Genomic DNA, 12,816 nt, shown 5'->3' on the forward strand with positions numbered 1-12,816 from the left:
TCAGTTTGAGTTTAAATAAAATAGACTATGCAGTAAAGTAAGTGTGAGTGAGTGTGTGTGTGTGTGTGTGTATATATGTGTGTGTGCGAGTGTATGTTTGTGTGTACATGAGTGCGTGTGTGTATGTGTGTGTGTCTGTGAGTGTGTGTGTGAGCAAATACATGTGCGCGGAGGGGCGATTTAAGTTACCAATGCAGCCCTACGTCGAGTATGGACTTGGGATCGGAAAGGTATGAAGTACACTACTACTACTAATAAGTACTAATAAGGAAGTTAGGGGTAGATAAATCATCGCGCCATTTGAGTCCCAGTGTGTAAACTTGCAAGACGGGATTATATGAACGGAATTTGACGGCTGGAGTAAGTCCAGTCGTGAGCTATAGTGTAGTAAGCCACACTGGGCCAGTCGGAAAGCGCGCGATCAGCTCGCGCACGCGCTTTTAATACTTTAGCTGCCTCTAAAGTTTACGCGGGAAAAGTGTTTGAAGAAAATTATAACTTGGTAAATTGTTTTCTATTCAGATGTATAATTTTATTTGATGTCAATTGATTATGTATCTAAATATTATTATAATAATTCTCATAATTTAAAATTATTTATTCACTGTTAAAATAATTTTAGCTTTTGAAATTCTTTTAATAGTTTATAACGATATATGAATATTGAAAAATACACCTAATATTTTTTAAATATTCACAATAGGTACTTAATATTATAAAAAAGTATTTATTATCATTTATTTTTAGTGATAATTGTCTTTAAGTGTCTGTCTTTCAAGAGGTTGCCTAAACAGTAGGCGGTCGGGTCATGAGCGTGGACAAAAAAGAATTCGGGTTAGGCGCGAATAAACTTGATAAAGTTATCACTTCGGGCGGGTAATAGCAACGGCTTCTTAGTTTAGGTCACGACACGTTCTATTTACTTAAGTAATTAGGTAATAATAATTTAACTTGGCCTATTTATAAATCATGTAAAAATACTATTCTCAATTTAAAAAAGAAACAATAATCATTACTTACATTTGAAAAAAATATGTAGAGATAGCCATGCTCTTAGCGATAGTTAGTAATGCTTATATTATTTATAATAATAGGTACATACATATAGCATTATACCTATTAGATAATCTAGTGTGTGTGCAGTAGGCATATGTAGAATATGTACCTACTTATGTAGGTATCAGGATCAGGAACCTATAGGTGCTTACGTGTGTATATTAACTAGGTAAGTATTTAATAAGTATTTATATTAGAGTAGGCAAGGTTTGTACTTACCTAGTTTGTGTATAAATAGTTTTGTATGGCTGTTAGGTACTTACCGTTGCCTATTATTTTATAGCGCAATGGAATAAACATTTAAATCCGACTACTTACTTATAAAGGGTGTTAGTGACACACAAGAGGGTTTCGGTTATCAAAATAAATACTTAGTGTTAGGTATTTTGCTGATTCTTTTTTTAAATGGGTTTATTTGCAACTTACTTAAATGTGATAATGAAATTGATTTTTGATCATCTAATACAGCTTTCTATTTCTAGATTAGCATTTTATAATTTGGCCCGGTAAAGTACCTTATCGCACAAAAGGGGAATAATTTGAGGCGAATCCGATAGCATGGTAGGGCTTCTTAGACACAGTACGATACATTTACCTATAGTACATACACTTGAAGGGTTTATGTCTCTTTCTTACCAAGTCTGGTTTAATAATGTAGATCAATGCGCAATATGAAACATTATCATCCCCTCTGTGTTTAGTTGCGAATTAGGAGCGGAGAGTTGCCGTTCTATAGGTACGTAGTATTATTCCTTATTCTATGATAGTGGCTAGGTAGGTACCGTGGTAAGAGCTACTATAGGTATAGGAATGTGCTACTTTTGGACTTAATGCTGCCATTTGAGCCCCTTAGCCATTGCCTGTATTTCAAATCAATCCAGGGGTTTAGGCAAGATAAAGTAACAGGTGGCGATACATTCGCCTACTAGTATAGATTACTAAGTACTTGGGGTTAAAAAGGCCACGTCGAAGCAATTCATCTAAAAAAGCAATATTGTAATTTGACATTTGCGCATATAAAAGTAAGTGCGCAATGCAAAAAAAACGTCAAACAGCAGTGTTGCTTTTTTGGATGAATTGTTTCGGGTTCGATCCCCGATGGGGACATTGTTGAAATCACTTTGTGAGACTGTCTTTTGTTTAGTAAGGATGTTGCGGGCTTGAATCACCTGATTGTCCGAAAAAGTAAGATGATTCCGTGCTTCGGAAGGCACGCTAAGCCTTTGGTCCCGGGCTACTACCCCAAATACCTCCACCAACCCGCAGTGGAGCAGCGTGGCGGCAGCGTGCCCAGCAGTGGGACGTGTATAAGCTGTTTATGTTATGTTATGTTTCGATGTGGCCATTTTAACCCTCCTTATCTAAGAATAGTTTTTATATGAACTGAAAATAGTAATTTATGTGGTACATATAAATAACACGGGATATTTTAAATGTCTTTACTCTACACCTTAAATTAAAACAAAATTCTCTCACCCGACCGACATCGCACCAAAGACTCCCCTCTCTTACTTTTTAAAACTGCCTTACGTCCCATTCATTAACCATCCTCCTTTCACACCATAAACAATCAAATTCCCATTCATTATCCTTACATAACATTCTCACTTTCCTACATTTATTTCAACAGGAATGATGGCAGCAGCGAAATGCGCTCGGGCACTCACGCTTTTAGCCGCCATGGCGGTAGCGCATAGCCTGACCATGGACGAAGGTCGGTATACTATCCATCTCTTATTTACCAGCTGTCTGCGTAAACTTGAGCTAACCCTAAAGAGATATAGGTAGCGCGATGATTTCTATTGTAGATATTGGTCAAGGATCCAATGTATATGACGGCACTATATATAGCTATAGGTTGTGAGAAGCTGCAGTAGTTTTAGGCGGATGAGACGTTCGTTATGTGAAAATTGGCGATTCAGTGTAACTATGTTACCTACTGAATGAAGATATTTTTGAATTTGAATTTGAAAAAGCTAACCATTGACATAAATAAAATAAAATCGAATTGGAAACTCCCGCCAATGCTCTCTAGTTGCATCATTGCGCTGTATATTATGTTTAATTATCCTAACATATATCTTTTCTTTCCTTGGTCTAAAAATGCTTCTATGCTTTTCTGGGAGCAAATAAAAAACATAGAACACGTTCAGCTGCTTGTCTTCCCGGGCATGTCGTAAAATCCGACAGAGGGACTGTGTCCTCTAACATGATGGACTAATGTTATGGGCGATAGGCTGATCCCTTATCACCGTAAGGTTTATCATATCCAGCTTACGACATCGTATCAACAGTGGCTGCAAGTTGTCTTTGATAACTTGTGGCTCTGCCCACCCCATTAGGGATTACGGGCGTGAGTTTATGTATGTATGGTCTAAAAGTGATTTTAGCTATAGTGTTGTCGCGCTTCCGTTACTCGCACTATGGTGATGTCGAACCTATGTTGTAAGACCCAAAATTTCATTCCAATCCGTCAAGTATGTTTTGCGTGGTGCGCGAACAAAGTCGGACCATTGACAGTTTTATTATACTTCGATATCTACCTACATACTTAACACTTTCAAGGACAGAACGTCTACGGACGTTCCGATTCCAAGGTAACATACTATTATGAACCATGAATGACCCATGGTCTCTGTCCGTGAAAGGGTTAAATCATTTAGGTTACATTATTATACTTACTCTTAGATCAACTTACATGGTTAATTAATTCCTAAGTTCGAAAATTCTAGGTCAACAGTAGGTACGGTCACGAGCATTAATATGTATACACTTTGGTACCATGTTACATTAACTTTTTTGACATTTAAGTCTCACTAAATATCAATCATGTTAGTGCGACAGAGTCCTAAAGTGGGTACATCATATTGCTCATGACTGTACCTATAAAGTATGTTACGATAAGCTTTTGGACTCAAAGGTAGAGTAGATATAAAAAGCGAGCTTTTAAGTGACGTTTTTCTCGCGACCTGGAAAATAGAGAAAATAAACCCACTTCAAATAAGGTGAAGAATACCGCTGAAATCGACACGTCAAATCCTAACTAACGGCCTGACCGCTCCTAATTCTGACCGACTATTTACGTATTCATTAGTGCGAAGGGTCGTCGCAGACGCAGCGAGAAATAGAATACACAAAAATATATTCTGTGAACGCGGGCGCATGATTTATGACCGACGGAAATGCAACAGCGAACGCTGGTTCGTTGGTTGTACCTTTGTGGGCGGGTAGCGGTATTTGCTTTCTGCTTTTGTTGCAACAAGGGTATACAAACTATACAGTCATCTTCTACAGTCCGCTTACCTAACCAGCAGGAAATTTTACAGTTCTTCTTCACCGTGCCGGTTGTAAGGATTACTATTGAGCCGCCAAAGATCCCTGACATGGCTCATGTAACGACTGTATACTTACCGATCATCAGATTAAAAAAAAACAAACGTAAATGTTCAGTAAGTGTTCAGCCAGCTATGTCTTTTTTTGGTGACGAAGGGGAAATCCTCATGGATACCTCGTCACCCGGGGGAGGGACGAGGTTATGTCGGACTATTACCGACTAAAACCCCTCCGATGGCCCTCTGCTGCGCATGCCGGGAAGCCCCGGGATCTCTGACGAACGCACCGGTGCTTCCCTCGCGCTTGCTATTGAAAGCATGTCCCGGGGTAGATTCCCCCCCCCCCACGCCATCCCAGTTTTACGGCAATGCGAGGCCAGGTCACATTGACCTCCCTCCCGGAGACCGTGTGATGAGCGGTTCGGGCCCCCGCCCTTACCACCCACGATCCCCAGTGTCCCCTTTCGGTCGCCTCTTACGACAGGCAGGGGGTACAGCCAGCTATGTCCTAACCAAATTAGGGATCACAACGTGATTTTCGTGATGAGGAACTTTACAGGCTACGTCCCTCAAAAAAAAAAAAATATCGCTGTCTAGATTTAACGTGATAATTTAAGTACCTAACATTTAATTAAAGAATATTCTACTAGAGAAAAACTAAAAATCATGGTCTGAATCATTCTCTTCAGTATTCGTTACGATGGGATATTAGTGTTATGTTATGTTATGTACTATACCCTGTATAATACTACGTAATAACTAGTACCTTTTGTATCAGTAGTAAGTAGTAGTATTCCTTGCTCTATGGCAGTGGTGTAATTCTGAAATAAAACCGAATGGAAGAACTGGATGGAGATGATGCGAAACTCATCGATTTACCTAACTGTGGACACAGGCCTCAATCAATCAACAGGAGCGGGGTATGGAGCATACTCCACCACGCTGCTCTACTGCGGGTTGGTCTTCAACAGTTTTAAAATAAATATTTTCGCTTAAACACTCACAGTGGAACGTCACAAGACTTTACTCACTCCGAATAGTTTCCAACTGTTAAAATGTTTGTTCTATTTGCAAATTTTATTGTGCAATTAAACAAAAACGTGCTTACAGAATAACAGAAGAAAGTCCAGTATACTGTTTTGTATAACGAACATGTAATAAACCCACTATTTTTCATTATTAGGTAAGTACTTACGTGAAAAATCCCCTATCTCCTCACCAATAGGTGAAGACCGGGTAATCCTACTGGGTCTTAAATATAGCTAGCGAGGAGGAGATTTCTGCCTACCCCTTCGGGTATACAGGCGTGATACTGTATGTTTTATTTTTCATTATACTATACAGTTTTTCTTTTGTAAAAAAAAGAACATGGCGTTTTTTTGTTCCAAATTGGAGATGTCCTTAGAATGGGTTTAATACGATATACTCTGAACCGGCGTGCGTGTATGAAGCGATTGATGAATGTGGAGGAAGCAAGATAAGTGTGTCAGGATCGAAGCAAATGGAATTCTATAGTCTCTACTTACCCCGGTGGGAAATAGGCGTGAGTTTATGTATGTATGTATGTTTTTTTGTAGAAATTTGCCTATCGCACTGGGACATAGGTAGGCAAATATTTTAGGGAGTCAAGTATGTAAAATCAACTAAGGACCTTACCATAATACTCGTACTTTTCGTTTTCAGCAACGCTATCGAATAGAAATAGTGTACTTATCGTCATCTTATACTGAAAGCCACATAAATAAGCGCCCTTTTAAAAACTTCAAAAATGTTACATTGACCTTCAACAAGTTTATCCATGATAATTACGTTAAATAAATGATTCTGATTTTGATGCTGTTCTGGGAGCAAATAAAAAACATAGAAAACGTTCAGCTGCTTGTCTTCCCGGGCATGTCGTAAAAACCGACAGAGGGATTGTGTCATCTAACATGATGGACTAATGTTATGGGCGATAGGCTGATCCCTTATCACCATAAGGTTCATCATATCCAGCTTACGACATCGTATCAACAGTGGCTGCAAGTTGTCTTTGATTACTTGTGGCTCCGCCCACCCCATTAGGGATTACGGGCGTGAGTTTATGTATGTATGTATGTATGTATAAATGATTCTGATTTCTGAATCACATTCAGAGAGGACGCAATTTATCTAAGAAAGCAATATTGCGATTTGACATTTGCACATTTAAAAGTAAGTGCGCAATGCAAACAAATGTCAAATAGTAATATTGCTTTCTTAGATGAATTGCTTCGATGTGGCCGTTTTAACCCCCTGATGTGATTGTCTTCAACAAAACCGCGTTTAATTCAACAATGAATTTCAATTCGGCTAAAAAATGACACCACTCATTTTTACGATTGATATTCGCGTATTGATTCCGGCCAAGTAGTTAATGCCGTCTGCGGCAAATCTACAATAAGACACATCTAAAAAAAAAGTTTGCGAGGTTATTCCTTCCGAATGCGATTATTTTTTTCATAAAGTACCTACTCACATTCCGAAGGATTAAACTCGCAATAAAGGTATTCGCTATAAGACCATGGAATGACCACGGATTGTCATAACCTAACGTTATGTCGCGTGATTCGCTTACGGCTTAGATATGTCAATTCGAATACATTTTCATTCATTAGTCAGCCAGGCCTAAATCGTAATAAAGAACTACCAAGTTAGCTTATTAGACTTCGGAATTAGTCATTTATTCCACGCTAAATAAATTAATCCTATTACAAGGTAGGTAAGGTAGGTACCTAACAATGAAATACTAGGAATGTCAGACTTGGCGTCGGTACTTGCTTTTTAGGGTTCCGTAGCCTAATGGCAAAAAACGGAACCCTTATAGATTCCTCATGTCTGTCCGTCCGCCCGTCCGTATGTCACAGCCACTTTTCTCCGAAACTATAATAGCTATACTGTTGAAACTTGATAAATATGTGTATTCTGTGAACCGCATTAAGATTTTTATTTAAGAACATACAAAACCTCACTCCTCCTCTTTTTTTTGACGTGACTTATTGTAGATGCCGTAGATGGCATTACAGCGAGCAGTCACAAGTAATTAGAAGACAAAAATTAGCGATGCTTTTCGTCGCCCTTATAAATTATTCTAGTCGTTCTAAGACTAGTTAATAGTCTAGTCATCTTAACTAACTGTGACAAATAGATTCGTCAGCATTGTTTAGGCAAGGTTAAGTTTCAGATACGGGATCTAGCTACTACTCGGAGAGGTAATAGGAAGGTATACTTAGTAAACGTGGGAAAGAAGTAATAAAAAATATTATTCTAAATAAAATAAATATAAAAATAAATGAAAATAAATATTATAAACAAATAAATATTAATAAATATATTTTTTTATATTATTATTCGTACACAATAAAACAGACACAAGGAACATACAAAGAAAACAGATAGTACAGGTAAGCTTATCTCTAAACAAAGAGATACTGCCTTAGTGTTGTGGATATACCACCAATCCGCACTAAACGTTTCGCCTCTACCTTTGTGATGCGAACAGCAAAGGATTGGAACTGTCTGCCATCGTCTGTTTTTCCAACTCGATGTAATCTGGGAGTCTTCAAAGCTAGAGTGAATAGGCATTTGCTAGGTAAGCGTGACCCTAGACCACATCGTCACTTAAACGTCATTAGATGCGAGCCTGTAAGATTATAAAAAAAAAACAAATAAAAAAAATATATGACTGACCTGATTTATAAACTGGCTGAAAGTGTGTTCGATTACTCGTGGCTCTGCTCTCCCCATAAAGGGTTACGGGCGTGAGTTTATATAATGTATGTCAGGTTAGAGATTTCTCAAACCTACTTACTTACCTATATTTTTGGTACCACAGTCAAAATTTAATACTGTATCGTAATGATTTTGAATGGCACATTAATTCGAGGCGCCACAAGTCAGTGGGTCACGGGACATATGGCGGGGTCCATATTTGGCGAGTATGTTCATCAGACTTGCGCAAGAGTTCGTTCGGGGATTCTGATGTAAATTTTTTTAAAAAAAAAGTGAGAACAAAAAATGCAATATCTTTGATCACAGTTTTTGCGACAGCCCTGGGAAGATAAGCAGCTGAACGTTTGGAGCAATGAGTTTATTAAATTATAATATATACCGTATTAACCAGGATATAATTATGATCAGTTAAATGAACGTTAAACACAACACTAAAAACAATTACAAATTAAACTTAAACACTTCTAAACACGAAATGACATAAATAATTAACAAAAATAATGGTATTTACTGCACTCGTCAAAAAGCCCGCCCCTGACTAATCTGGGCGCGAAGGTGCCCATTACACTAGCCGCATTTCCTCGCTGTACAGCAATGGACAACCTTTGCGCCAAGAACAATCCGGCACGGGGGTCATCTCCACTGTCTCTTAAACGACGCGTCCGATTTCCGCTATAAATTTTAACTTAATTCGTATTAACTAATCTGTCATAGTCCTGTTTGGAGAACGCGTGTCTTACATATTTTGAATCGGGTTTGAATCATGATTCGGGCTCTAAAGCACTCAATTCTGCTTTACGAATTGTAATTTATGTTTGGATAATAAATTGGGGGGGGGGGGGGGGGGTTAATATAATTTATAAGTACACACACTCCTGCCGAGGAGACTTAAATATTATGCCCTTAACTGGGCACAAATCCTGGAAACCACATGACATAACACCCTGGGTTAAAAAGGCCAAATCGGAGCAATTTATCAAACTTTAAAAAGCAATATTGCAAATTGACATTTGCACATATAAAAGTAGATAAGTGCGCATTGCGAACAAATGTCAAATAGCAATATTACTTTTTTAGATGAATTGCTTCGATGTGGCCTTGTGGTTTCCAGGATTTGTGCCCGGTTAAGGGCATAATATTTAAGTCTCCTCGGCAGGAGCGTGTGTATAAACGATATTTCTCTGCCTACCCCTGCGAGGACAGAGGCGTGATGCTATGTTAAAGTAATTATACTTACCTAACATTACACTGAGATTATTACTATGTTACATTCTACAGATGTCAAACAAATTATGGGTTTTCGTTGATTATGTTTACAGGCTCGAAAATTAAAACAATGATTATGATGATGACATAAGCGGGTTAGGGTGATTTCATTACCATTATTTTCAAAGTAAACAAATTACATACCTACCTACTTATTTCTAAACTATGAAAGTAAGAGATTTATAATTAAAAACGTTCTATAGCGGATCTTGAGAGATTTATTTGAACTATACCTACGTAGTAATACAAAATGAAACCCTTTTCCAAATCCGTTTTATTTCTAAAATATATCTTGTGTACCTACTTAAAGTTATCTTTTGAAAGTGTGGTGCTTGGTTCTGCGGACCAGTCTCTGTATGTGTGGAAGTGCGTGAAGGAAATGCATATGTGTAAGCATATTATGCGAAGTGTGAAGTTATGTATACAAATGTACTTTGTAATGTACTTTGTTTCTTACGTAAACATAACATAAACAGCCTATATACGTCCCACTGCTGGGCACAGGCCTCCCCTCAACCAACCGGAGGGGGTATGGAGCATACTCCACCACGCTGCTCCACTGCGGGTTGGTGGAGGTGTTTTTACGGTTAATAGCCGGGACCAACGGCTTAACGTGCCCTCCGAAGCACGGAATCATCTTACTTTTTGGGACAATCAGGTGATTCAAGCCTGAAAAGTCCTTACCAAACAAAGGGCAGTCTCACAAAGTGATTTCGACAATGTCCCCATCGGGAATCGAACCCGGACCTCCAGATCGTGAGCCTAACGCTCTAACTAGTGGTTAGACGGAGGCTGTTTCTTACGTAAATGACATTTAATATGTTGGAAATAAAAAAAAATTCTCTTTAACCTTTTTTTTGACGTGACTTATTGTAGATTTGCCGCAGATGGCATTAACTACTTGGCCGGACAAATGGGGAGCGCTGAAGGCTCTCTCCCGGTAACTTTTCGTGTGGGGTATTCCATGATTTCTACGCCAATGAGCTCTTCGCCGATTTACCCAGTGCAATGAAGGATTTCTTTTGTCTCTGCACAATACTTAATAGCTATGAGTATTCAAACAACATTGGCTATAAATATTATTCCAATAGGCCTGTTTCGATAATAAACTAATTTTATGATTGCACGTTGCGTACTCGGCTGACAGAATGCAGTCTGCAATGACATCAGAGTTGAATTTACTTCACGCCTACTCATCGACGGTATTGACTTGTATGGAGAAGTGGGTTCGAGCACTTGTCTTAGTAATAAAAGTTAGGTAATACAGGCCCTTAGTCATTTTCCTTGGAAGTTTCTTTGGTATTTGTTTCATGTTCGTCGTATAAATGAATTGAAATGTCAATATAAGAGGCCTGGCGTAAACTCTTACTGCGATCAAGCAAGATGTCAGTATAAGTAGGCACATTTAAACATATTTTGTAGTGCCCGGGACGTGACTTTGCCCAGCAGTGGGATCATAAGTTAAATAAGAATAACAGAGAAATAATAAGTACCTAAGTACGAATACATACAGTTTCAGTATGGCTGTATAGAAACAATTAAAAATTCTTTCTCTCTGAATATATTCTGATTTGACGTCTAAGATTTGGACGTCTTATATCGTTTTTTTTAACGAAAATGAAAATAAAAAATGTTTTTATTATCAGATAAAGTAGGGTGGGTACTTATATTAAAAATATAACCAAATGAACAGAGGTTCCCAAACTAGGCGGAGTATGTTGCTTGGGAAACCGTAAAAAATTGGGTACATATAATGTTGGCATAGTTTGCAAAAAAAGTTAAACTTACATCTAAGTATTAGAGTGAAGGGTGTGTGTTAAATAGGAATATGAATGTGTGAGTATGCGAGTTTAGTGTATGCGAGTGTATCTACCCCTCCTATCATGTGAGTTGTGAGGTGGATTGCCAACCTCATCAACCCTGGTGTCAGGGTTTCTATTGAGCCGCTAAAGGCCCCTGACATGACTCATGTAACGACTACGTACTTACATCAGTAAGTAATAACCGGGACCAACGGCTTAACGTGCCTTCCGAACGGATCATCTTACTTTCGGACAATCAGGTGATAACCCTGTACTGTCCTAACCAAACCAGGGATTACAAAGTTAGCTAGTGTAATAGTCTTCTATCGTGTGGATTGTGTGGTGAATTACCAACCCCATCAACCCTGGTGTCAGGGTTATTACTGAGCCGCCAAAGGCCCCTGACATGACTCATGTAACGACTACGTACTACATCAGTAATTAATAACCGGGACCAACGGCTTAACGTGTATGTGTGTGTAATAGTATTATAATAGTATTAATTTTATTTATTTATCATAAAGTGTCTGATGAATACAATTTCTTTTTTAAACAAAAACGCGCGCTATAACGGGCTTAGTAAACTTCGATGATATCATGCGGAATTAGATGTTTTTGTTTGTTTGTTAGCACCAGAACAATGGACAGCTTTATCCTTCACGAGATCGAGCTTACGACACTCTTTTACGATGTTTACATTAATATTTCGGCCAGTTTGAGTTTGTGCCTCTGATAAGAGAAATTGTCTTCCTTTGTTTGCCATTTGTAAATCAGGCAGAACCAGCTCGACCTTAATAAGTTACAAATTGAGGCAAAAACAGCCTCCGTGGTCCAGTGGTTTAGCGTTGTGCTTGCGATCCGGAGGTCCCGGGTTCGAATCCCGGTGTAGACATATCACGAAAATCACTTTATAATCCCTAGTTTTCTTAGGACATTACAGGCTGATCACCTAATTGTCCAAAAAGTAAAAAGATCCGTGCTTCGGAAAGCACGTTAAGCCGTTGGTCCCGGTTTGTACTTACTGATGTAAGTATGTAGTCGTTACATGAGTCATGTCATGGGCCTTTGGCGGCTCAATAGACACCAGGGTTGATGAGGTTGGTAATCCACCTCACAACCCACACGATAGAAGAAGATCACAAGTGGATCACCCGTTTAGGGAGTCCTGTCGTGACTATAATGAGATTCTGAGAGGAAAGTAGTAGGTATATTAATCACTTAGAATATGTTCCGTGTTCGTTCAAAGTTAAGCTCCTTATTTGGACTTGGACAAGCCACGCAAAGCGGCGTGTGAGCAGATGTTACAACGGACATCTCATATTAAGACTTATTCATTCAATTTAAATTTTAGGTGTCATCATTGCACTTTTGTGCTTAATACTTTATATAGATAGTTGATATCACGTGGTTTTCAGGATTTGATGGGATTTGAACTGTTGCTAAATATTTGTATGTTTTAATTAAAGCACATAATAACGGGTTCTTACCGCGTTTAAATGGGGATATGAGACTCCCGATATTTCGACACTGTTGCAAGTGCCATGATCACGGGATGACTGATGAGATTGGAGTGGAGTAGGTAGATCCATAATTTTCTACGGGCAGACATA

The 12,816-nt window shown here is 38.6% G+C and overlaps 1 protein-coding gene across 1 annotated transcript in view; it reads left to right on the forward strand.

Annotated features, from left to right (window-relative positions):
* The first annotated feature begins 383 nt into the window (after positions 1-383).
* The window catches only part of LOC126374145 (cartilage oligomeric matrix protein), a 53,166-nt gene continuing 40,733 nt past the window's right edge, over positions 384-12,816 (forward strand). Inside the window, exons 1-2 of the mRNA XM_050020613.1 lie at positions 384-502; positions 2,687-2,770. Of these exons, the coding sequence (XP_049876570.1) occupies positions 2,689-2,770 (82 nt within the window). The 5' untranslated portion in view covers positions 384-502; positions 2,687-2,688. The remainder of the gene's footprint in view (positions 503-2,686; positions 2,771-12,816) is intronic.

This window comes from Pectinophora gossypiella, chromosome 17 (assembly GCF_024362695.1).
Source record: "Pectinophora gossypiella chromosome 17, ilPecGoss1.1, whole genome shotgun sequence".
Classification (NCBI taxonomy): Eukaryota; Metazoa; Arthropoda; class Insecta; order Lepidoptera; family Gelechiidae; genus Pectinophora; species Pectinophora gossypiella.